This window comes from Falco cherrug, chromosome Z, assembly GCF_023634085.1.
Source record: "Falco cherrug isolate bFalChe1 chromosome Z, bFalChe1.pri, whole genome shotgun sequence".
Classification (NCBI taxonomy): domain Eukaryota; kingdom Metazoa; phylum Chordata; class Aves; order Falconiformes; family Falconidae; genus Falco; species Falco cherrug.
Window position 1 is genome coordinate 1,167,447 of NC_073720.1, and position 27,215 is coordinate 1,194,661.

Genomic DNA, 27,215 nt, shown 5'->3' on the forward strand with positions numbered 1-27,215 from the left:
GCAATGACATGTCAATGAAATGTAATTGCATGTTTCACTGCATCTCACAGAGAAAATGATCTAGAATGATCTCATGTTTTATATGTGGGACATATTAGGATACACACCACCACTGTCTGGAGCCCTGGGCATGTGGCTTACGTGCCCAGAACCTTTTTGTTCCCTCTTGGTTACAGTTCTCCATGTAATTACTGTCTACATATTACTGTAAAGCACAATGTTTAGGACTAAATTAATGAAGTCTCCACTAGCTTAAGCTCCAAAGTCATCATGCCAATGGCTGTTCTGGTGACATGAACAGCCATCACTTCATCTTCCTTGTCTTAAACATTCCAGACTTTTAATTTGTGCTACCAAAATCTCTTCTTTTGCCCTTGCAGGTTGGGAAAAGCAAGGTAACAAAGAAAGGTAGTACACATTTTTAACTCAGACAATGGATAGAGTTGACAAAAAACCAACATACTTCTGGACAAAATCTCTGTTTCACATCCCTTCCTTACAGATACATACTTACTACTAAAGCAGGGAAGAAAGCAAAATGCCAGAGCTGGTGAAAGGATTGTGTTACTGAAAGCTTGACAACTTTTTCCAGTTATCTGTTGGCCTAATAAAAGACACTTGTGGTCTACAACCACCACAGTCCTGCTTCTCCTCTTCCCTGACACAGTAAAGGGCTTCAGCACCACTACGAAATGGCATTACTCTTCTGATTTTTGATATTCTGGCATCTCACTGTTTATTGTTGGTTTATACGAGTAGGAGAAAAAACCATGATGGGTAGGGTATTGGAAAAGAACATTTTTTATACTGACTCATAGCTAGGGTAAGCTTTTACAGGATGCTATCTGTTGTAGGCCGTCCAGAGCCAGGAACACTACGATTTAGTGAGCTTCTTGCTACACATCCATCAAGGTGTGCAAGCCAGTTGTCTGCTTAATTAGTGAAAATAGCTTGAAATTTCTAGAGATTCAGGGTTTTTTCCTTTGGATCACAGCTGAAGTTACCACTACCAAATAGATCATGTCTGCAATCCACAAGGAGACAAAGAAAAATACATTTTGTCAGAGGAGGTTCTTTTAATACTGAAGTCATAGGAAGGAAAGAGGGCATAGCTCCTGAGGCAGACCCTAAAAATAGCAATTCAGATTTTGCCTCCAAAAGAGCACTAAATACATGTTTAATTTTAACCACATGTGTGTTCCCATCTTGATTCAACACAGTGTTTAAGCATGAAGCACATGCTTAACTGGGATTTAAAAATACACCCTTAGAGTTAAGCATATATGTGTGTACTTAAAATCAGAGATAAATCTGCTCATGTCCCTACTTCTGAGCATACATTTAGTGTTATCTTGTCATTGTGCGTAAGAAAATTGAGTGCTTTGTTACAGTAAAGGCTGCTCTACTGACATGGAAAGCACTGCAGTGGCCCAAAGACATCTGCCGAGAGCGCTTGTTTCATTGCAATCCTCTGAAGTAAAGCCTGGGGTGTGGAAAATAAGATGGAAGGAAGAAAGCATCTGGTTTCATACTGAATGTGTTCCTACAAGATACATTTTTTTCCCAACTTCAAATCCTGAAAAGAAGGCCTGTGAAAGAAGCTCAATGCAAAAGCCAACTGTGAGAGCAAAGGGTTCAAAAGAGCAGAAAATACATTTTGTTAGGAAAATGGAATGAAGTAGGACATCCACCCAGAATTAGTGGCTGAAAAAATAACACCTTGTTTGATGGGATCTTCAAGGATTTGGGATGATGTTTGGCAGTGACAGCTGACACTATGCAAATTGTGAGATAGACAGAAAACTCAGCAAAGACCCACAGAGTCACTGTCGGAAAGGATGGTGATACTAGTAACCGAGGATGAATACGTCAAGTTTGACAGTGATAAGCTCCTGCATGGACATGAAATTTAAACAGAAAAGAGTTTGCAGAGTGAGGCTGAAGAGTGTATTCTCACCCTGTAGAGTGAGAATATAATCCTCCTGCCTTGCATATTCGTCCACATGACACAATAGTGGGAGAGCTTCCAAGGTACTTATTAGCCAAAAGTGTGAATGTTGGCCAGATGGTTTCATTGGATTCTAAATAGTCAAGAGGATTAGACCTGTGATTTATTGTGGGTTTGGTAAGATATGCAGCTACAATAGGCTTTGCTGCCGTTGTTTGGTCAGCTATGGTTGCATGTTCATGCTGCTCTTGCTTTACTAAATCCAGACGCCTTGGGTGAAACGGTGGTCTCACTAGAAGCCAAAACAGCAGTAGCCAAAGACAGCTAAGCAGATTGTCTTGCAGTTTTTTGAACTGTCTCATTGGCCATTTGAAAATCTACTGCCAAATTTGATCTAGCATCTTCCCTTATGTCATTAGCAAGAACAGTTATTTTAAATTAAGAATCCAGAAAACAGCCCTGAATGTATTTCCTGAAAGGTGGGGCACGGACTCTGGGTAGTTCTTCCCCAAAATTTTTGGCATCCATGGAAAGACTCCTTGAGGATTTTATTTTCTCTTTAGATGAAGTTTTTTAAATTAACTATACCAGAACGAGAAATCTTACTTTTGTAACATATATCGCTGGTTTACTTACACTTCTAATACTTAACTGTGTGATGGCCTGTTTACACTTTAAAAAAACATTTACAAAGCTGACTGACGGAGTCTTTTTTTTGTTCTCAGCTCACTTCACTGATTCAGTGCCCACTACCTGCTGTTGCTGACCAAACTGAAATGTAGCATTCCCTGGAATTTTCTGACCAGTTTCATAGTAGGAAACACACTAACATTCACAGCATTTCATGAACCCCTCCAGTTTTCTATTGAGCACTGAAAGATATGTTATTGCTTCTGATAATACTCAACATATGATGTGAAAGATGCACAGACATTTCCTCTTTCAAGATATATATTTCCTCTTCTGTATTTACTCTATGATTATCCAAACATGCACAAAGTAAGTGCATAGAGAGTATGTGCGAAGTGCTGAAATTCCAAATTGTCAGCATGTGCCAGCCAGCGGACACTCACATCTCACAGCTGTGGAATGCCATGTGCAATCTTTAATTTCCAGCTGTAATCTCATGACAAACTACTAATCTATGACTGTAATGAACTCCCAGAAATCTTCCAACTGCTTTCAACTATGTTCTAAAATTTCTAGGGAAAATTCATTTATGATGAAGAAAAGTGTGTTCAAGATAAATTTTTCTATTTTATTTGATATTTTTGTTGTATGACACAACAATCTGACAGCCCTTGATCACCTAAATTCATTATGTGAACTGGAAAAAATGCATATTTTATGCAGTGGGTTTTCTGCATAAACAGAACGCTATAATGATCTCTATTCTAACAACCCTCACAGGTTTTGTAAGGCAAAACAAAGTTTGTGATTGTTTATGTAATTTTCATTATTACAACATTTTTACAAAGTTAATGTGTGAATGAGTATCTCACATACCACACCTGATATTTCAGATGTTTTACTAATTTTGACTAGCTATATCTATCTAATATGTATATATACAATGTATCAATATGTATAATATGTCCATATGTATCTATCTCCATAAATATATGGTTACATGTATGCAATGTCATCTTTCTTCTTCCTGAGTGGATGAACAAAGACCTACTTCCAACTTTAGTTTAGTATGAAATTTGCTTCCCTCCAAAACATTGAAACTAGTTTGCCATGAAAATTTATTCTAGTAGGCTTTCCTTCCTCATATTCATCCGAAATAATCAACTTAATTCTCATAAAATGCCATTAGATTTTTCTGGCGTTTTTCACATAGCTCTTCCCTTCCCCTGCTGATACGGCACTCCACCTAGCAAAACAGCTCAGTATAATCAAACCTCTGATGACCATGCCAGAGAAAACACTGGTAAAACTACGAGCTGATCGATGACAAAGCACTGTGTCTCCAGTTCACAGTATTTAAACCAAACCTAAGATTTTATGTTTAATCTCTTTATTAAGCACAAATCTATGTTTGTTTGTTTGTTTTTTTAAAAAAGTTAATTATGTCCTGGGCCATTCCCAGAAAACTCTGTTGTGTTTGAAACAAAGGTTGAAATTTCTATCATATATTGCATGGTTTAATAAAAGGAGCTTAATATGGAAATGAAACAAATCTAGCATTAGAAAAATAAGCAGAATCAAAATCCACTTAACTGAAACCTGAAGCTCTTTATATTTAAATCATAATACACTTACAATAGCAGCTTCACTAAAAACTGTCCTTGTCAGAGATAGTCCTTTATTCTTTCTTCTATATTGCCTGTCAAGTATCTAATTCAAGTAGCTAATTGTGAAAATAACTAATCCAACCACTATGTATTCCTTCAATTATGTTATTCTTCATCCCTTTTCTATTCTTATTTCCATGTATTTTTTACATCATCTTTTAATTAGATTATAAGGACAAGCAATGTACGTCAGCACAGAAAATGCCACCTATCTTGGCATTTTTAAAGCAGGCTGTATAAAATGTTGTGAACTTTACTCGGCCTTAGACAGTTTGAAACATTTTTCATGTATAAAAGAGGAATATTAGACAGAAGACAACTCTGGTTGTCATGGCCTGACTTCAGCGGGGCAAAACTGGATATGAAAACTCTTGCAAACCTACTCAAAACTATGTGGTGGTTTAGTTCACATTAAAGAAGAAAAAGCCAAACAGCTATTTCTGTGATACTTGGCCTTGAGAGTAAATGTATCACCTTCAATGAATTGCCATCACTAAGGTTTTTAATCACTTAGTCACGTAGCAGCTGACCGCTTGTATTCTTTCATGAAGAGTGTCACTTTGAAACAAGTTTCATATTTTTGCAAGTGAAGAACAAGCATATTTGATTTCAACAAAAGCAAGTAACCAAGTTATTCATCTTCAATTAAATTCTAGGAAGAAAGAATGTAAAATCTCCAGGGGGATACATTTTCTTTAGCATTCTTCTATTATTGACTTAGCAAATTTGTTCACGTGTGGATTGTGATGCTTGCCCCATCTCTCTGAAGACATTAGCTGCAGCACCCTGTAACTGTAGGTTTAGAGCCGCCAATGGCCTGAGCCCAGGCTCCATATGCCAACTCTTGTTCCACCGTTTCTTTAGAATATTTTTTCTTGATTGAAATTGTTTAGAAGACAGAGACGGATACCTGTTATGCAGATAGAGGAAAATGGTAACTTTTTGAAAGACTGAAATAGATTAATATTTTTTTCCCCATGGCATTTGGGAAATGACTGTAGATACTCCCATTAACTATTGGTATGAGATGCTAAAACCTTCCATGGCACTCTTTCCTGCCTTCAAGGTCAGTAGGATTCAAGTTCTTAGCGCCTCCTAGAAAAAGGCCCATAAAATTCAATTCAGCATCTGCTAGAATTAACTAAAAAACATCCAAATCTGAAGTCTCCATTCAAATGTCATCATTTACATGAAAAAGATGTTTGAAACAACAGCATTATGACTTGTAAAATTTGCAAGCTTTGTCCCACCTTTGCACAGATAAAAATATTAGTTTGATGCCAAAAATAAAGACAACACTGCTAATGAGAATAAAGTAATATTAAATAAAATGATCGCATCTGAGGTGCAAGCAGTACTCAGAAACTTTGATGTGCTCAATCTGGGGATGATCTCCAGCCCAGATGACTTAAAGAGCTGGCACAGTAAATCATCGGTCTATCAAACAAGTAAGACAAATATATTATTGAAATATGGCAAATGTGGACATCTTTTAAGAAAAACTTAGCAGCCACTGAAACATTAGCTAGACTTGAATAGACAAAGTTTAAGAATAATTTTCAAAGAAAACAATAATTAAGCACAGGGACATAAGTGGGAGAACAACTTACAAAAGACAGATCATGTTAGACAAATCATATGTTTTCCTCTGATAGGAAACCTTATGATTTAAACAGTCTAGATCTCATGTGATTGGACTTCAGAAGTGTTGGATAATCTAACACAGAAAAAGTGTTAGTTAGCTTGGAAAACCGTGATATTTAACTAGGAAAAGAGGAGCTGACAGTACGTTTTCTGAACATACTGCTTGAATATAACCCACAATACTCATTGAGGATTAGAGTTGGAACTGATCCTAACACTTATTTCAGCAATGATCTCTGTAGTAAGTGGAAGGGTACACTAATGAAATGTTCCAGTGACAAATTAAGGAAGGTAATGACAATGACAGCAGCCTCATACTGGCAGATCTGCTCAATCTGACCAAAGCAATAGAAAGGAGATCGGGTTTAATAATACATAATTAAAAGTATACTTAGTGAGTGATTCACCTCATCTAACGCAGCCATCCAGAAGACAGGTCTCTACTCAAATGTAGCTAGTTAGCGAACCCTCCAGAGAGTGATTCAGCACAGCTATTCTTGACACCTCTTTTAGAGCTAAGGATCCACACCTGGCCTGCTAAGATTAGGTAAGGTAAGTCTACCAGTTTGATAATCATAACAAAAAAGCTATAACCCGGCAGACACCAGTTAGAAATAATACAGGAGAATGATCTGGACATACTACTCAATTGTAAGATAATTATCAGTTATCAATACGATCCTAGGATGTGATCCAGGTTATTTCTAGCAGGTGTAGGCAACCATTAATTTCATTGTACAAGAGCCTACAAGGACCATATGTGGAATGCTGTATGTAATTCTAGTCAACTTGTTCAGAAAAGATGAATTCAAGATGAAAAAGAGGCAGGGAAGGGCTATTTAGAAGAGAATGGAGAATCTATAGTGTAAGGAACTTAAAATTTATCCTAGCCTGATCAGTAGTATTATTCATAAAAAAACTCAAGAAACAAACACAAGAGAGAAAGCACTACTTAAGTTACAGGATGATACTAATAAAAATGTTGTCATGCTTATGTTTACATGAGGAATGAAAAGATTCTTTTTTATTAATCAAAGGACTGAGTTTCTGCAGCAGATTTCCAGAGAGCAATACAGTAAAATTCCACGTAGTTTTAAGATGATTCTCATACTTCATGGAAGAAATTACATGGTGTAGTTTTCTGACATAGTAGTGGGTGATCAAGAAATTTTATTTTCCATATTAGAAATAAGAATTTAAAATAAAATTTAATAATTAGTTGAAATTTTGACATAGGAAAAATTAGGGCATTAAACATTTTACAAAACACACTCAGAGTTATACTTTTCAAATACATCTTTTTATGAAAAGTTATGTTATGATGCTATCTCATAGCTCAAAACTTCTTCCTCTACTTAAAAAATAACATTTATCTTCAAACATTACAACAGCATTGTATTTGAACTGGTAGTTCTGATATCCATCCAGTTGTATTTATGACTACCCACAATTCCAAATTAGAAGAAAGAATAGAAAAGACATAAAACCCAAAGGAAGAAAAGAACAGTTTGTTTCATACATATACTATGTTGATTCAGTTCCAAACCTACAGAGAAACAACCTCTTTCACCCAAAAAAAGGGCTTGGTCCTGCAGAATGACTGCACGTGCAGATTGGCAGCGATGACACTCATCAGCACACCAAATTCATCCAGAAGCCTGAACATTTGACATACATTTTTGAGTGAAATGGACATTTTAGGTGGCACATCTCATACCAAACATGTCCTATCTTTATTTCTCAGCTTTTTAAGGAAAGCCATAAATTATATTATTATAAGTAGAATATTTTGCTGTACTTTAATCAGCAACCAGATGAATAGTAGTAGACAAACAGTAACAACAAAAATGTTTGGTTTACTGGTTTTTCACTAAGTTAATCAGCTATAATACACCTCCAAATAACATCTCCCTATCATTTAATGAAAAAAAAAAAAATTTAAAATGTTTCCAGGGGAAAAACATCTTTTCCAGATGCTTGTTCTTTAGGAAATATTAAAGATACCCGTTGAAATCTTTATAAGAAATTGCTTTATTGCACATTTTGTATTCTTAGCCAAGCTGTCATCATGACCTATGTATTTCTGTAACTACCTACATATGCCCATTTACTTGACTGAGGTAAATGGACAGAACTAACGTCATTGCAGTTTGACTCAAAAAGAAATTTTTACATGACAAACTTAAATGGCAAAAAAACCCCAAAACATGGAAACCCTCTTCTGAATTAAAGAATAGCATGTATGATGATGCTTTCAATGGCATACTGCATTTTTTACAAAAAAAATTTTTGTATGGTAAAATTCACTAATGTGGACTTTCCTCACTTACAGAACATACTGTACGGTCTTATTAAGAACAAAATATCACTGAATGCCACTGCTGCCCACGAACACAGCGGCTGGTTACAGCACACAGCATTTCCAGCTGGGCCATGACTGCTCAGATCCATGAAACTGATGATGAGGCTGAAGGATTTAGGAAATCCATCACCAGAAAGGTCTAACAGAGATAGCCCTAAACCCTGCAATTACAAAGGAAGTGGGCAAGAGGAAACCCATTGCCCCTGCAGTGCGCTGGTAGAATGCATGTACATGACTACTTCCACCGTGAATGTGAAACATTCCCTGTACCTATTGGCCTTTTTCCAAACCCACTGCCTTCTCCCTAATGGACTAAGGTATTGCATACCCGTTAAAACTATGCAGCATGTCCTACAATTATGACATTTCACTTTAATTGAAATCAAACATACTCTTCCACTAGGGAATAGGAAAGTAAACCAAATTTTTAATAGGAATTCACAGAAGTACAGAAGAATATTTTTCTCCCTCCTATATTATCTTTCCATGGAAACTGGAGAACAAATATTTTTGATGCAATAGATGAAACCTATTCTTAATTAAACTGTACCAAAATTAGTGAGGTTAGATGAAGTATTAATTTGGTTTCTTTGTTTCTGTGGAAATGAGACTGTACTGGATATATGTTTACTAAACTACACTACTTATCATAAACCTCACAATACGTACCTATAGATTAAGCTTCTAAAATGAAGCTTCTTAATAAAGGGAGTCTACTCAGAGCCTACTCTAGAATAACTCTAGTGAATATTATTATTCTGAAAGAAGAGTGCTATTTTCTAGATTTGTTTTATATACTGTAAAAATTAGTTCAGATAAACCAAAAAGAGACACCTCTTTTCTGTGAAGAAGCATCCCTGCAGAATGTGATTCTGGTACCACAATTCTTTAGTCACATTCTGCTTTACTTTGAAAAACATTTCCTACTTACATAAATCCTAATATGATCTCTCAGAATTTCCCTCCAAACTCTCAAGTCATCCTTTCCAAAACCAGTCATGTCTGAGAAAGGAAGAAAGGTGAAGGCACCAGTTTTGTTTCTGTGGTCAAGCTGAACATAATGAGACTGCCCAGGAGCTGTACAAGGTCAGACTTCTGCCAGCAGAGAGGCAGTAGCTGGTGAGGTGCTCATACCGTGGCAGTCATGATCTCACGATTTTCTGAGCTTCAAAGAAATGCTGTGGATAGAGTGCTAGTAATAGCTGGGTGGGACAGCGACAGATACCCCACTGATCAAAAAATTTTCAATCCTGCAAACAAGGAAATCACCCATCTCTAAAACACCTTCCTAAACTGGACAAGGCAACGCACACCGACTGCTCCCTAGGGTGATGACACCAAAAGAGCGTTACCTTCAACTACTCCTTGCTAAAATGAAACTGTTTTGTGGGAAGACATGGCTCTGAGCCAATTAAAAGCTCAATTGCTACTTGTTAGATGTTAGAAAATAGATTGCATAGCTCACAACTGTAATTCTGAGCATGCACTCCAAACTTCAGTTAGCAAGGTTAACCAAAAATTAGGTTTGGGGGGGTTTTCCCCCCCTCTCTGTACCTTCCTCTCAGGAAAACACAAAGTCTTATGATATTCTTACTGATCTTGGCCAGTCCATGATACCACCATTTTCCACTATATTCCTGTCATGCACATTTTTCAGTCCCCAGACCTCATACTGCAGTACAGATCTCTTGTGACAGAAACCATAAGCACAGAATTCAACAGCCATTATGAATTTCTATAGCGATGTTTTCCAAAACTACTGACACTGACTTGTACAACCTCCTCTGATCAGAGGGTGCTGGACTCTGTTAAGCTTGAAGAAGAGGTGTAAAATCCTCAGCTTTAAAGACCTAAGGGCCAGACCTTGACAAATGTTTTATTCTTTGCTATTAAAGAAACATATTATTAAATATACAAGGGAAACCAAAACATTTCAACTTCAAAACAACGAGAAGAATAATGTTAAGGGAAAAAGCTGATAAAGGAATGTCACCTGTAGGGTGCTGAAGTGTCGTAAGACTTTAAACAAAGTGCCAGATGTACAGGTGACAAAAGGACACTCCAAATACTCCTGACGACATCAGTAAAAGCATTTTGATCTGCAAATGCCAAATTTCTTTCTTCACTTCATCCCCTCAGACTTCTGTCACTAAAGTTTGCAGCAAGGATTTTGAGGTTCTCCTCAGGAAATTTCTTTGTTCATTTTCTTTGTCCCCTGAAGTTTTACCATGGTGAAAGTTTTCAGTCCTTACTTAAACCTCCCATTCATTCTAATGACAATTATGACCCAATGACTATGCGACTTAACTCCTAAAAATATTTACACAATGGACTACAGATTCAAGGCTCCCTGCAAATGTGGATGAGGCCATACATACTTGTGAAGAAGAAGAGACTTAAAAATGCTTATAATTCTAAAATAAACTACAGACTATATAAAACATACATATTTAATGATACAATTAAGATTATTTTTTTTTTGCAGGGGGAGGTTGGAGGAAGCAAACAGTTTAGTGGTTAGGGGGGTTATTCTATACAATTTATTAAGTTTGACTTAGTTCCATCCCTGCTTCGTTGCAAAGACTAACATGGCAGCTCTGGATCACATCTCTTTAATCTACAAAATTAGCAGGAGAGAAAATTAATTAGACTATCTTGGCCCCATCTAGTCATCTCCGTTGCCTCCACCTCTTCTCAAGGGTGTGCCATCACAGATGTCAGGAGGCACACTGGTACCATTGGGTAGTTCTAGAAACCTTTCATAAGCCTTTTTTTTTTTTTTTTTCTTCCATTCCCACCCCCCGTTTGGTGTTGAACTAGTTCCTACCTCTTGGGATGCCAACAGGGTTTGGATGGTACGGCTCTGACGCATGGCTGAGGAGACAAGCTTGGTCATCCACTATGCTCCATCAACTATCTGTAATCTCTGAGTTGAGGCTCCACTCCCTGGCTCTAAGGGCAGCGTGGCCCTGGGCAGCGACTATTCTGGTCTATTTAAGCAACTGCAAGTGAAAGAAGAGAAATAACAATTTTTACCAGTTTATAATTCACCCATCCTGAATCCTGACACATCTCAAACACTGAGGGTGGTTAGACTTTCTCCCAAAAAAGATCAGTAGTAACTTTTTCACAGGCATGTGTTATCTAGCCTAAAAATACAGGCCACTACCGTCTCTGCCTGGAACAAACACTTCTAAGGCTTTTTCTTAGAACAGCTCTGCAATACCTGGACTTCATTTTGGTGATGGGTCTCTAAATTTACTACTGCTAGCTCGCTGACACTCCCATGGACTCTCAGCACAGTCACACACAAGTGGTGAGTTCACATACAGTGAAGCTTCACAGAGCACAGGCTGGGCATCCAGGAGTTAGACTTTTTTAAAGAAACTCATCAGGTCTTATTTTCTTATTCCTAACCTTGCAAAAACTATTAACTTGCTTTTCTATTCTGGTGGTTCAGCACTCAGTATCTAAAACACCATTATGAATAAAGTGAAGTGTAATATTTTATAGCTCTGTGTGGCCTACAGTCCCCTGCCCATTTTCAGTCTTAAAGAGTAAATAAGTGAAGAAAATACGGAGTTTTTGAATATTACCATTCACTACACATTACTTAAAACCTAGCCAAGCAAAGAAAGACAAGACTTGTCGAAGAAGGGGTCATTAGCAAAAATGTTGTGGTTTCAGCTTCATTCCTTTAAAAGTAACTCAACAGGAAAAAAGTTCAGAAAAGACCTCTGTCTTAATTATTGTCCTGTCCCCACCATGGCTCTTTCTCTTTTTATCTGCTTGTGCAAAGCCATCACGCAGAGAACTTGCTGAGCAGCAGAGCCTGCACCCTTCTCCCTTGCTCCTGGGCAGCCACTGCACTGCTGGCAGGGCGAAAATACTGCTGTGGGGCAAGATGCAGGACGGTGCTGCATGCCTTCCGTCTCGGCGGAGGGCCCACTGAGTCCTGTGGCTGAGCATGGCCAGGAAAGTCCTGGGAGAAGAAGCATCTCACAGACAAGTCAACACAGAGAGCCAGGCAGTAGCAGCCCTTCCATCAGCAGTGCTTGTGGAGTTGGACTGGAGAACATCAACACCATAGCTGCAGCCAGCTTCTTCACCAGACATTTTCGACACAGACATTAATAACTTCATCACATGCCATTTTCTTCCAGAGGACCCCTGCCTGGTCCTGTGTATGGAGTGGATCGTGCTCACTGAGCAAACTGACATGCAGCCGCTTGTTTAGTTGCTGTCATTTGGTGCGTGGCCCTAGGACTCGTTAATGGCACCATATGCAGGCTGTGCATGCCGTGCCGCCAGAATTATCAATTTCCACATGGGTTCTTCCATTGCATCAGTTATTGTAGCAACACAGCACTTTGTAACAATAATCAATTTATTTTGAAAATAGTCTGATAAAATTTCCGAAAAGCTTATCTGCAAATCCATAAAGAGTATCCACTGAACATGTGCATGCTCAACTTTTTCACAGCTTTATGACAAGGCCACATTTTGATGGATTTTTCTAGGAATGAAAAAGGGCACAATCATAGCCCCAAACTGGAACAAAATGCAGTCTAGTACTTCGCTATCCTGCTATTAAAATCTACAGACAGGGTGAAAACATGTCTTTGGAGACTTACAGTTAATGGACACATTCAGGAACCTCAAGCTGTGAATCTTTATCGAATGCTCATACTTGTAACACCACTTACCATGTTAACAGAGCACTTCAGCTAACATCGTGTGGTTCCAAATTGCTTCATATGACTTCTGAGGTGGGAAAAGGCCCAACTGCCAGCAGCCCCTCTCAGTCCTCAGCAACATCTGCACTTGCGAATTGTCCATACAAAATTCTGTGGCATGCTGAAAACTGAACATATGGGGACAGTATAAAATACAGCGGATTAAAATTGCAAAATAAATAATGCTGGGGCCAGTAAAGCAGTTGTGCTATTCCTTTTCCTATTTAATTTAAAAACAAAACACCATAGCCCATTATTAACCGTAGCTTCCGCATTAATTTTCAGTCTGCCAACCTAGTGTACTCCAGAAAGACAAGGTCTTGCTACAGAAAGTAGCTTCACTATGTGTGAAGTCTTATGTGTCATCGTAAATTTACATTTTGTGGTTTATTAATTTTTCACTGTTGTGAGGTGAATAATTATATTTACCTCTATTTTCCCTGAAAGTAGTGCATTTTTATATTGCTTTAATACCACTAATGCTTCAGTTATTGCTAATATTAAAAATGGATTTAATTACGACTTGATTAATCCAGAACTAAAACATGGTTGATATCCGAACAGGCCAGGCACAAATCAGGTGTAATTTACATCCCTAATTATTACATTAACAATTTCTTTCTTCTGAAACACTGAAATGACACCCCGGCATAATCATGATGAAGAGCAGCAGCAGGCCAGGAAATGTAGTAAGCTGAACCAAGGTACGTGCAACACTGAAATAGCTGAGCGCAACAGACAGAAATGGTACCCAGGAAGCATCTGGAAATTGGGGAAGGGGGCTGGGACAGGCCTGCACAGTGCGATTTCCAAGATTCCCTGACCCTCATGGGGAACATGTCTTGTGGGAGGGCCTGGGAGCCCTGCAGCCTGGCCATCGGAGCACCGGCCGCCCTGCTCTCCTCTTCCTTTCCGGGTGTGGGGAGCGAGGGTCATGCAGACAGGGGCTGACGAGGCCTGCTCCTTCCGGTCTAATCTCGACTAATGCTTCATTTCAGTGGCATCCAGAGATCCTGGATGTGTTACTGGGTTAAATAGTTAAATAAAGCCTTGTCTTCCCCCTCTCTGGGCTTATATTGCTTTTTTTCCTCCGGTTTTCTCTGCACCAATTCACTTTGAGGGAAAAAAAAAAAAATCTACATTTTAAACAATAAGCAATTTGGCACTGGCCCTGCCTTTTCCTTTGTACCACGTATAGCACTAAGACCACTGCTGGCACCAAGCGAATAACAACTCAGATGAAAAAAAACCCCAACTTTAATAATGGAGGGAAATGGCTGTGCTTTGAGCCCCACCAGCCTGCCAAGTCCCCCGACGCCCAGCTCTGGGGTACAGCAAGCAAGCAGCCCTCACCACCAACATCCTTGCCCTGGGTGTCCCCATGCCAGCCGGGGCCGAGGGCACTGCGTACCTTTATGCTACCACCAGGCATGGCCGCTTTGCTCCGGCGGGCTCTGCCACCTTTCACCCTCCAAAAGCCACCCATGTCCCTTTGAGGGATGGCACCCTGGGGCTCCCACCGCCCCAGCTGCTGGTGGGCTACCGCCTGAGGGGAGGGCAGGCCACCCCGGCCCCCACCTGCGCAGGAGCTCCATTTTGGCCCAGGCCTCGTGAGGGGACATCTGAGGCAGGCGGTGCGTGGTCCCCCGCACCTCAGCTCCTGGGCCCTTTGGGACCTTCTGGAAGGCCCCAGGCCTCACTTGTGAGGTACTGACCTTTCCCTGAGGAGAACCGTGCCCTTCTTCCCCACAAGCAGAGTGCACTGCAGCTTTGCTAAGCTGTCGGGAAAGGGGTGCTGTGCAGGTGGGGGCACAAAGGGCTCCTTGACGGAGCTGTTGTTGGAGGCACCAAACACAACCCTGTTTTCGGTACTGCTGAGAACAGAAGACTTCATCATGACCTCCATGAGGGCCAGCAGCTCAGCCAGAAGTGGGATAAGCTGATGAGTACTCTCTCTGAAGTGTTACTCTGCATGAGAAATGGCGGTGCCGGTGGCTTTGGGGGCTCCTTAGAGACGGGTCCATTGGGGAGGGTTACGGGCAGCTCTGATCCCAGAAACGAACCCAGCCTCCAGCCACAGAGGGAGGCTAGCCCTTGCCCAGGCCGGCTTCCTCACAGCTACGTGAAATGGCCATGGGAGAACACCCACGAGGGCAGGGCCACCCCCGCGCCCCAGTGGCCACCTTGGCACCAGCCTCTCCCTCAGCCTCCAGGCCACACCAAAGGCAGCCTTGTTCACATCAGCATGGGTCCCCAAGAGGCCAGATGCTGGAGCGTGGCTGAGGGGGCACCAGTGCTGGCCCAGTGACATTTTCACAGTTAAGGGCTGTCATGTATTTTTGTATTAGACCATATGTCTGCACCCCATGCCCTTTGGAAAGGCACGTTAAGTCATTTCTGGTTTTCTCTCACCATTTCACCATGGGGTGCAAATAATGTGTCCTTGCTCTCGCAGAAGAGTACACTCACCCAAGTGTAGCGCAGCGTGTGCGTGGCACGCTGTGGGAAGGAGGACACTTCCCAGCCCAAGAGAGGATTAGGGGAAAATACAGATCAGTGCAAATGAGGCCTGGGATCTGGAAAGCTGAAGTTTTATAGGAGGTGTATGTGCAGCTGCTATCCCCCACGCACGCCCCAAGGACAGCAGCCTTGGCCATGCAGAGGCACGGGACCACAATGCTGCTTTCCCCACGGCAGGCACCCTCAGTGGCCATCCCCGATGCTACTTGGCGCCATCCTACCCGGTCCCCCAGTGGTGTGGGTGTCTTCCTGCTCACCCGTACAAAAGGTCTCAATGTAAGGCATCTTTGCTTTTTTCTATTACTGCTTTTGGGTTTACACTTTCATCTCTAGGCCCAGTGAAGTAATGCAGGTGCAAAGCCTCTCATTCATCACCGAGTGTCTCTCGCCACCCTTGAGGAAGCCGTGGAGGGAAAGACACGGGGTCCACAGCCATGCGGAGCATCACCCCACATGCTATTTCTCCTAACCTCTTCCAGGCCAGGGTGCTGTGCTCCGTCCCCACCTGCACAGCTCGCTTCCTCGGGTTCCCCCCACGCTGGTTCCCTTTGCCCTTTCGCCATTCACTTCTGCATTTTCATTTTGTCACCGTTTGAACACCAGCACAACCGTGTGCTCTGCCCCCATGATATTAAACCCCCCCAAAAAATAAGCAAAGCACACCCACCCTGCGGATCCCACCGTGCGGCTCTCAGCCCTACAAACCCCCTTTCCGGTTCCTGAAGGGGGCGGGGGGGGGCAATACGCCCCCCCCCAACCGCCCCCGCGGAACACGTGGGCGGACGCGCGGTGCGGCGCGGAGCGGTGCGGCGCGGCCGGGGGGCGGCGGGCCCCTCCATCTTGGTGGCCCCGCGCCGCGCCGCGCCGCGCCGTCCCGCCCGCCTCCCTCCCTCCCTCCCTCGTCATTGTCTGCGAGCGGCGGCGCGGCGGCGGCGCTTATAAGGCGGCGGGCATTGCCCGGATGTGAGCGGCTGGCGATGTGTCTTCCAGGGAGAGATGCTATTATCCGCGTCTCCGCGGGGGAGGCCGTGGTGGTGAGGAGGAGGAGGAGGAGAGCGCTGTAAACTTGGAACAAGTTTGGGACGGGCGGCTCCGCGCTCGCTCTGGGGGTTTTGCGCTTTTTTTTGTTTTTTTTTTTTTTGTTGTTGTTGTTTTTTTTTTTAAGGAAAGACAGAGGGGAAAGTCCCCGAGCAGCCACGGCGCTCGCAGATTGTCAGTCACCATGTGTTTGTAAAAACAATAGAGGGAAAAGTTGTCGGACCTTCTTTTTTTTTCTTTCCTTTTTTTTTTTCTGTTTTTGTTTTTGTTTTTTTCTGGCTGGCTGTCTGGCGTCTCGGCTGTCTGGGTGGGGGAGCTGGTGGCGGGCGTTTGGTGGTCGGGAACCCCAAATCCCAACAAAGCCAGGTGTAGGGTGCCTGTAAATCTGTGGAGTACCCCGGAGCAGGACTGACACTTGCAGTACTTTTTCGTGGTTTTGGAGGGTCACACACGTGTGAGATAATAAAGCACTTTGGCAGAAGATTCCTCTCTTCTTTTTTTTCGTTTTTGTTATTTTTGTTCCTCCCCCCCCCCCCCCCCCCTTGGAATATTGTGAACATATTTGTGGCCATTTAAGGTAAAGTTACAATTTGCTGTTAGAGTAACTTGTCTGTGTTTTTTGTTTTTTGGGTTTTTTTACATTGTCGATCCCAATGCGTTACTTAAAAAGAGGTGCAAGTTATTCGATGTGTAAATGCAAATAGGAAGTACACCGCGTGTTGTGCACACATAATTGCTCGTGTGTATAAATATACATGCTATATACAGGGTGTAATTATATGTGTGAGATACACACTAAGGTGCAAACGCTAAGCATGATAACTTGGTGCTTTCTTTCCTACCGTAAAATGAAGTCGAACTAGTTTTTTGTGAAGTGTGTCGGGCCTGTAATAGCAAAATGTAAAATAAAAGTGTAACATGCTGAGGGGGGAGGGGGCCGCTGGCATCGTCCCCAGAAACTTGAGCGTAAAGCAAATCAAAGGGCCGATTTTTGCGAAGTTTGCAGCAATGCTCTCTGTAAATCAAACCCCCCACCCCCCTCGGGCTTGAAATTTAGCTGTAAGCACGGGGGGGGGGGGGGGGGGGGGAGGACGGGGGGTCACAAACAAACCAAAACAAAGCAGAATAAAAAAAAAATGGACTGGATAATACAAAGGGAAAAAATATTGTTCCTGTTGGCAAAGTCTCCGCATCACGTGTATTTGCAGCCTCGTATAAACTCGCTTTGCCATGTGTATGTGCGCGAGCTGGGGAAATTTAAAGTATAAACCCCGCAAAAGTGCGGCGCGGGCGGGAGTCGGCGGCTGCCCGGGAGCTGCAGCTCTGTGATCGGCGGGTACGGAGCGGCGCAGCGGCCCCGCGCTCCCGGTGCTGCCGGCGGGGCAGGACAGGGCAGGGCGCGCAGCGGCGGTGGGGAGCGGGGCTGCGGCGCGCAAGGCGACCGCTGCGCCGGGCTCGGCTCCGCTCCGCGCCCCGCGCCCCTTCCCTTCCCTTCCCTTCCCTTCCCTTCCTCTCCCTCGCCTCGCCTCCCCTCCCCCCGGGCGCTCGGAGGGAGCCGATGACTCCGCACAGGCCCGAGCCGCTCCTGGGTTGTTGTTATTAACCCCCCTCCTCCCCGCAAATTAGAAATTGGGGCTAATTGTTAAAGCCTCCTCTCTGCTTCCCTCCCGGCCCTGCCACCCCCGCCCCGCGTCCCTCCGCACCGGCGCCTCCGTAGCCTGCGACTTTGCATCGCGCTTTCGCTCTCTCGCTCTTTTTTTTTTTTTTTTTTTTTTTCCTCATTGCTGTTATTGCTGTTTGCCGTTTCTGCCTCTAAACGCTACTTTGCGTGGAAGAAGGAGAAGGGGAAAAAGTTGGGAGCGGATGGCTGTAGTTTTCTTCTCTGGGATCCTCATTCATTCCTCGCTGAACCTCCTGTTGCATAAATGATGCTCCAGGAGCGAGGCTTTTTCTTTTTTTTTCTCCTCCGGATTTGGGTTTAGAGTGGATGTTACCGGGTTTCGATCGCCTCTTTGGAAATACAATATCGCTTTTTTGTTGTTGTTGTTTTTGCTGCCCCTCCATTTTTTTTCCCTCCCTTCTTTTCAACTACCCACCCCCACCCCCCTGAAAAATCCGATTGTATTTCCTGCAAGGCTCGGGACTGGGTTTCTGATTGCGGTTATTTCCATGTTTCTAGGTTTGTGTGATTTTGCTAAAATGCATCACCAACAGCGAATGGCTGCCTTAGGGACGGACAAAGAACTGAGTGATTTACTGGATTTCAGTGCGGTAAGAAACAGCGGTGGAAATTAACAACAGCTGTAAAAAAATATCTTCTAGCTGATCTGTTAAACTAAAAAAAACCAAAAAAAACCAAAAACCAAACCAAAACCCAAACCAACAAAATCAAAACAAAACTGTGATCTAAGTACATTGGGCAATTTTTAATCAGCAGCTAGAACCATGGTAAATATCTTCCTGCTTAAAAAAAAATAATTAGCCTTTTTATTATTTCTTACTGTATGTGATGGGAGATGCAATCGTGTTCACAGCTTATTTTAATGTCTTGGATATCTAAAATAATTCATATAAAGAGAGACAGCCCTAAAACCGAACATTTCTCATCATTAGTTAATAACAATATCTAACACTTTTATTGTGCTTTACATTTTATAGCGTTGTTGGCACATGAACTAATTAATTGCTAATTAGTTGCTTATATTCTATTTTCAGTTCTTCCCTTGTTTCATTTTTTGGCACATGGAAAGTGCAAAGAAATCCATGACTGTCTCAGTTTAAAGTTTTCACTGAAATCTCATATGGCTTCTGCTGTCATTAAAACTGCTCCAGTCTCCTCTGAAGCCCCCCAGCTAGATAGTGGGGTTTTTTTTGTTTTTTTTTGTTTTTTTTTTGGTAAAAAGTACTTTTTTGTCTCTTTGGGCTGTTCCTGGCCGGGCTGGTTTGGAGGCCAAACGTTAATCCGGACGTGTGCACTTGTCTAGTTTTGTCAGGCTCCCCCTCCCAGCCCCTTCCTTCCTCTCCCCCCCCCCCCCCCCCCCCCAATATGTCAAGAGTATCTATCTATCGACTTATTTATTTATTTCAGGGGAGAATCAGTTTGCTGTGAGACGCATGTATGTTCCTAAAGACCAGCAACACCCCGCAAAAACCTACACCCCCCCCAACTTCCCTCCCCCCCCTTTCCCGTGTAAATGAGGCTGCTTCAGGCTGCTGCTGCTGCTGCTGCTCCAGACTTTGCTGTGGAGGAATGGCTTGGGGAAGTTTGGCCAGGAAACACAGCCTGAGGCAGCTTTGCAGCCCCCTCTTTGCTTGTTGCACTTTTTCCATTTGTTCCTTCGCTTTTTGCAGGCTCTGACTCAGGGAAGGTGCGTATTATCCACTAGACACGTCGAAGAAGAGAGAAACCAATTAGGGTCGAAATAAATGCTAGGGAGAGAGAGAGGGAGCAAGAGAGAGGGAGAGAGAGGGGGAGAGGGAGAGAGCCTTGCTTCAAATTGCTCTCGTGTTAGAGACAAAATGAGAATTTAGGGCAGGTGGCACTTTGCATTATTATTATTTGGGTTCACATATGACAGGCAAATCCTAAAGCGGGATGGAAATGGACATTGCTACATTTATGGCCAAGGTTTCAACAAAAAAACTTTTTTCGCCTTTGTCAGCTTGAGAGTTGGAAAGGGGAGCGAGCCCCGCTTCCCAGCCTGGATAACACTGCTGGGGACTGGGATTGCTCAAACTGTTCGGGAAGTGAATATTGTTTGGGGAGCTAATGAGCCTAATAAAAACTTGATGATGGTGGTGAGGGGCTGGTGGGGGCCATAAGAAATATTGACTTGTTTTCAGGTCTGTGGGGATGCTGTTTTGTGGTAGACAAACTATTAATGTAGTTCACAGCAAATGTGGAAGGAACTTTTGACTCAGTGGACTCGGGAATCTCTTGTTTTCTAGTAGTAATGCCTGTTTGTTTTTTTTAGATGTTTTCACCTCCTGTGAGCAGTGGGAAAAATGGACCAACTTCCTTGGCAAGTGGACATTTTACTGGCTCAAGTATGTAACATTTCTGTTTCATACATAGTTAAAATGTTGTTAGTTATTTATCCATACGCATTACCTTTGTTGTGGTTGTGTTAAATCTCTTCTAGGGAGCAGAATCATTCAGATTTGAGCAGAATTATTCCTAGGTGCTAGCTATTGTTGTTATTATTATTATTTCCACAAGTCTGGGACATTTTCACAGTATTTCCATACAGTTATGATTTTTTTTCTTTAAAAAAAAAAGAAACCTTGACGTTTTTCCTCTGTTCAGGGTGAGCTAGCTTAAATTTTTTCTTTTGTAAGCTGAGCATTGCAGATTTTTGTTTACAATTTCAGATGCTATCTTTTGTACATCAGAAATTATTTTCAAAACATGTTGTGTGAGAATTAATTTAGTGAGTAAGAATTGAAGGCTGCTTAAATTAAATAAATAAATAAGCGAGTGTCCGAGTATCAACACCATCCTCTTCCGGGAAAAGAACTCTTTAGTATTAGAGATCACTGTTTGCTGATAGAATATTTTTTTGTGAATTAAAATCTTCGGGCTAGTTTCTTGTCCTGGTGGAAGATGGGGCATTTTCTTTCTAAATATCTGACTGGTTTTGAAGAGTCCCTGAAATTTAACCGGAGGATTTCTTTGTTTATTTGGCTGTAGTAGTACTATATGGGCAAGTTCTGCATTCCATAAAAACAGAAGTCCTGTTTCATGATAAAAGAAATATCAGAGCTCTTTGCGGTAGAACATATGTGTACAATAATTGTCTGGCAACTGAAGTTATATATAGAGGCTTTTATATGCCTGACAAATTAGAAGTAAAACGAGCAAAGATAGTTACGCATTTGAAATTTCCTTACTCTTCTATTAAGTTCGTTTAAGAGGGTTCCCTGCCTTGCGGATGTGGTGTTTTGGACAGAACACAAATACATCTCCAGGTAGAGAGTTGCAGTATTTTAAAAGTGCAGGCAATTACACATACCAACACACTGTACGTAGTATTGTTACACATGGAGTACTGTTCTAAATCAGATGGTAAATTTGGACAAGTCTTCACTGCAAACTGCCAGTGGATATCTAGATATAAACACGTCATTGCATATAGTTTCATGCCTGGTATTTGCAGTTTGTACTCAATTAAAGGAGCCTCTTCTGTGTATTCAGTATGGCCATTTTTATTAAATGCACTAGTATGTCAATTAACTTTTTATTTCCAAGGAAGCACTTCCTAATTTGAAGGTAGTCTTTAATAAACATTTTTAAGACACTAGATCAAATGCCACCTACAATTATTAAGCACTCGTTTTGTGCATTTTATTCAGACTTTCAAAATAATAACATACTACTGTTATATCTTCACTAATTAGGTTATATTATGAATATAGTGACTTGGAGAATTTTAGTCTTAGGTTTGAATAACTTTGTAAACATGATTTGTCTTGTATCTCACAAGCGAATGATTTTAATCCTATTTTTGGTCATTTTCTGAATTACATTATTTTAGTAACTGATTTAACTGAATACATAATATTCACTGTTTTTGTTTTCACTGGAGAGAAGCAAAGAGTGTTTGCCAGACAAATCAATTTATCATGCTTATATACCAGTCAATGCAGCAACTAACACTTGGTCTAACAGCAATTGACTAGATAGTTATATTTAATAAATGCATTGTAAACCTCAACTATGAAGTCATTTTCATCAGAAATACCACAGGGTAGCAAATCTGAACAGTGAGTGAAATCAAGGGGTTATATTGTTTTTTATTGTCTCTAAATCTGAAAGCATTAAAGTAACTTTGACGCATCGTTTTAGTCATACAGATAATTTAATGAGCTGAAGCAAGTTAGTAATATTAAGATACAGACCATTTAAAATAACACCTGAACTCTCCCACACTGTAACAACATGTAAATGCTTGCATACACCAGTCCCTGATGATGCAGGCTGAAGTACCCTGCTTGATAAAGGAACATATACTGTATGTTGGTAGTTTGTTTGCACAAAGGCATGCAGCACAGGGCATGCTCTTCTAAGGGAAAGCCACTTTGAATTTTCTGTATGAATATCTGTTGTTTGGTTATCAGACAGGGAGTTTGGTAGTGAGTGATCAGTGATTTCAGAAAAGTTGTCAAAATCTAGGCACTGGTGAATTGCCCCTCACTGATACTCGGTGAGAGGGTGGATATGTGACCTGAAGACACAGTTGTGTGAAGGAGAAGCGTGGCTATTGTTTCCCTGTGCTCTTGCTGGCCAGCTAGCAGTTTGCCATAGTCTTGCTCCTTAAGAATATTTGGTGTGTGGTGGTGTAATGAGACAGGACTTGAGAAATTCAGATTTGATATGATAGCTCCCAGACAACTGCTGTAAGAAATGTTTTCTATAACTGTATGGAAGGTTTAAAGATAACTCCATTAATAACATATGAACACAGTTTATTGTTCTAATTATACATATTGATAATACGGAATTTTAGTGATCTGAATGCAGCCTGTTCTTCCTCCTGGACAGATGCCTTTCTGAAGTTTGAGCTGACCTTCTTTTAATGGTCCTCTTTTAAAAATTATATTTACTGAGATGGGGAACCACAGATGTCATTCCTCTGCATTAACCCGAAACTTCTCTTATAGGGGGGAGGAAAAAGAAAAAAAAAGACCCCAAAGAAAAGTAATCCCAAGCAGTGAAGTGAAACTGACTGTGCTTTAGGAAGTGTGGTAATATTTCATGCTTAAAGTCATCTTAATAGCTTTTTACTCATCTAATATATGATGCTCTATTGTGATTTGTAACGTGTGAATGAAAATAAAGTAAAGCCATGTTTCCTTTTAATCTTTAATTTCACAAACATGGCTTCTTACCATGTTAAGAAATGGTGAGGGCTGCAAGGGAGAAAGGAATGTAACCTGAGCCACAGCCGTGACATTCCCATGGAGCATTTTTCACATGAAAGGCTTTTGTCAACCCAGTAAAGGACCTGGAGTTTTTGTTTGATGTTTGCAGGTGTTCAGCAGAGAGCACTAAAACAGTTCAGCCATGCTGGTTTAGACCTTAACAGGGAGAATTGGTGAAGACTGAAATTATTTTTAAGAAAACTCCCCTGGAGTTACCTCAAATTTATATTGTATTTGTAAAGTGATGTAATACCTGTTACTTAAATTGAGCAATACACATCCATTAGAATGAAGTGGGGTGGTGGTGGTATTTTTTTTCCTCTTTTCCTCCTTCCCCCCTTTTTTTTAGGACAGTTGCCAATATAAAATTAATTTTCCTGGATCTTCTAAAATTTTCTGAATAGTGTACCTTACCTTCTGCAGTAAAAGCATCTGTTGTAATCTTGAGTGCAAGCCATTGTAAAACAAAGGGAAGATGATGGTCGCTGGTGCTCAATTTTGGGAATGGGTTTTTTCAACAATTGTGGTGCTAAAGAATTTGCTAGGTCTGTCACATTTGGCATATTTCAGTTTTCGAACTGATAATCAGAGCCCACATCTTCCTGTTTATGTTCAATTTCTGCTTCTTCTATTTTAAGTATTTAATTTTACTTAAGTTTTCAAGCATCTGTTATAGATTGCCAGCTATGTATATGTTTGAATATTGTGTTGGTGTGAGTAGCAGTAGAATAATTGAATTCTTATGATTGGCCATTCTATTGCACACACAAAAAAAGCCCCTAAAATCTTTGCTAGCACAGACGTCACTGAATAAAGTGAAGTCAGTTTAAAGGATTTAAAGGCTTGCTTTTAATTTTACCAATAGTTTGATTAGGGCTTGTCCTGCATTAGAGTTACAGTGATTACAAATTAATACATCTTTAACTAGGGAATCACAAATTCAGCTTGATTTTGAAGTCTTCTTTTTTTTTTTTTTTTTTTTTTTTTTAAAGGTTGGATGTGTTTGTGAGTAAATTATAACCAAATACACTTTTCGAAGTACAGCTCATTTTTGGAGTGTGGCCTTCTGGGAAAGGTGCCTCATTCTGCTACTACTGGTTGACCTCAGAAAAACTGAATTAAATACAGTTTTCACCTCCAAAATGTTGTGGTGGCTGCTCAGGTTAGGCACACCTCAGGGTACATGCACAGGTCCCGTTAGTAGGAATAGTGTGTGTGTGTGCTAGGGAAGAATGCACCCTTTACCAGGGAGGATTTTGGAAGAATGGGATTTATTTTGGGGGTTATAATGCAGAGTTGCCATTCATAAGGCAGGGGAGGGGGGAATAATACATAAGAAATTTTAAGCCTGTGGGTCAGAAAAGTACTTTTAATAATGAAGGGAAAGGAGTTTAGTAGGTACATAATAACTATTGCAGTAACAGAGGTGGCTGCATTTCTAGTGCTATATGTCAACATATAGGTAGTCTGCCTTTCTAGTGGTATATGTCAGAAAACAGAGAAAATTATGGTTGAATTTGGGTGTTGGCTTTGCTTGCGTGTTGCACCACATTCCTCCATGTGCCAGGCGGCATTCCAGGTCTCCAGCATGCTGGTGTGCAGGGCACAGCACCTCTGAGCCCCAGAGCCTCCGGCCCCTCACCCGGTCCAGCTCTGCCGCTGCTGGCCGGTGGCTGTGCTTTGTAATACTCCTCTCTTGTTTTGCGTGTTGAAAAATACTTGAGGCTTTAGCTACATAGATACACAAAGGCAACTGCTTCCATATTTTTCATCCCTAATGTTTCGTAATTATGATTAAGAAGAAGAAGAATGCTAGTTACCTCCCATCCTTCCAGCTATGTTTACTTGTGAAGCATTCAATCCTCCTCCCCTCCAAGTCCTATTAAAGAGAGTACTGTGGGGGCAGAAAAAGACCCACGCTATGGTATTTGAATTGGCCTGAGACACCGTAGTGCATACTTGGAGGAGCTACATATTTAGTTACAAAGAAGAGAGGTTACTTCTGAGTTTGTATCTTGCTTGCAGTGGCAAACTGAGCATATCCTGCAGAGGACATTCTGGAGACACAGCCACCTACAATCACTCACATGTATTTAAATCTGGAAGCTAATGTCCTATCTTCGTAATTAAAAAAAAAAAAAAAAAAAAAAGGAGAGAGAGAAAAAAAAAAGATGGGGGGGACATGAATCTTCTTGATTTCTGATGTTGGAGGAAAACTAGCCTCATAAAATGGAAGAGGCTCTAAACAAATACTCTGCAAAGAGGTTGCATTGGATCTGATCTAAGTGAATTGTATCTGAAACAGTTCAGTCATGCCTGTTGGATATTTGTAGCTTTTCTTTAAAATACTTTTTGTCATAATCAGTGAGTGTCTACCTTGTCAATATATTTAATAATTCAAAACCATACACATTAGCTGTCTGAAAGACTGAAATGCTTGGGGGCCAGTTCCAGCCAAATGTCACTTGGAGGAGACCTTTGTGCTTGCCATTGCCAAATTTAGCAGTAACAGAAATAATGTTTCAGATTATTCAGTGGATAGGAGGTATCTGTGAACAAAGTGTATCTGTTAAACCAATGAACTTAAGTCTGACTCGGAATTAAGTAGGAGTGCAAAGCTTGTCTAAAGTGTTCAGTAAGGGATGCCGGAAAAAAAAAGTATTTGGGACCATGTGAGGTACAATTTGGCTTCTACCCATTAGATTTGTACTCATGCCACTCCCAAATTCATATGATTTTTGTCATAGGCAAATGCAGCTTCCATTGACTGAATTCCCAAGAAACATTAAATAGGCACAAATAGTTGTCAGCCTGTGTATCTTGTGAATACCAGGTCACGCAAATTTTAATCTTTCACCACTTACACTTATTTTTTGGCTCCTGCAGAAAGAATATGTGATTTAATTTATTATTTCTCATACACACCCACCCCACCCCCCGGCTTCATGATTTAAACCATTACTGAATTCTGGAATTGCTTTGATTTTTTACTTACCTAGTAAGTAAAAGGATTCGAGCACACACTTTGGGATCCCAGGAACGTTGCGAATAAACTGCTTGACATTTTTTGACAAGGTCAGCAAATATCTTGACCGTACTGTTGTAATGAGGAAATCACTTAACAGATGAACAACTACGTCACATAAACATATATAATAGAACTGTGTAATGAAAGTTTATGCTGTTAATTGCTTGAATCTCTCTTAAATGCACAGAATCATGGAGCACTAAAAGCTGTCATATAAACAGTTTTGTTTTGAGACTGAAATTATTCCCCCCCCCTTTTTTTTTCCTCCTTCTGCTATGATAAACAAAGTCATTTTGTAAGCTTTACAGATAAAACATTTACTTCTAATGGTAAACTACATCTTTTATCTGGAAATTTGTGTCTTTACAAGGCCCAAGAAAAGAGTAGAACCTTGGTGGCCCCAGGCCTGTGGTTTTCAGTGTTTGATATCATGATGTTATTTATATCAGTTGCCATAAGCCAAGATAACAGATCTGCAATTGTTTAATAAGGAACAGGGTATGTGTTTGTAATGGTTTAAAGATCTTTTACCAAAATTTTCTGAGACAAACAATGCCAGGATGGTTGACATAATCAAATTAGAACTGAAAAGGGATAGGAATTAAATTTCAAGAAGTGGAAATTATTATTTTTTTTGTTTTGCTCCTGAATCAGAGGCAGCCTATTGTTTTGAAGCTTATGAAATGCAACCCATGTGAATGTCAGGTGCCTATATCTCCTA

At 41.1% G+C, this 27,215-nt stretch overlaps 1 protein-coding gene and 1 long non-coding RNA gene across 28 annotated transcripts in view; one reads left to right on the forward strand and one right to left on the reverse strand.

Annotated features, from left to right (window-relative positions):
* The window catches only part of LOC114015540 (uncharacterized), a 29,190-nt gene extending 12,652 nt beyond the window's left edge, over positions 1 to 16,538 (reverse strand). The window contains exons 1-3 of one of the 4 annotated variants that reach the window (XR_008730153.1): positions 16,175 to 16,538; positions 12,958 to 13,115; positions 11,079 to 11,253 (exon numbers count right to left, since the gene is read on the reverse strand). This is a non-coding gene — a long non-coding RNA (uncharacterized LOC114015540). Of the gene's footprint in view, positions 1 to 10,310; positions 11,254 to 12,911; positions 13,116 to 16,174 lie in introns of those variants that run through there. The other 3 variants (XR_003559538.2, XR_003559539.2, XR_003559537.2) reach the window with 3 other exon arrangements.
* Positions 16,539 to 16,830: 292 nt separating this feature from the next.
* The window catches only part of TCF4 (transcription factor 4), a 240,179-nt gene continuing 229,794 nt past the window's right edge, over positions 16,831 to 27,215 (forward strand). For 9 of the 24 annotated variants that reach the window (XM_055698361.1, XM_055698375.1, XM_055698368.1 and 6 more), the window contains exons 1-3: positions 18,118 to 18,134; positions 18,725 to 18,816; positions 20,520 to 20,592. In XM_055698361.1, the coding sequence (XP_055554336.1) occupies positions 18,745 to 18,816; positions 20,520 to 20,592 (145 nt within the window). In that variant the 5' untranslated portion in view covers positions 18,118 to 18,134; positions 18,725 to 18,744. Of the gene's footprint in view, positions 17,123 to 17,862; positions 17,882 to 18,116; positions 18,135 to 18,216; positions 18,817 to 19,791; positions 19,914 to 20,043; positions 20,174 to 20,519; positions 20,593 to 27,215 lie in introns of those variants that run through there. The other 15 variants (XM_055698364.1, XM_055698362.1, XM_055698363.1 and 12 more) reach the window with 10 other exon arrangements.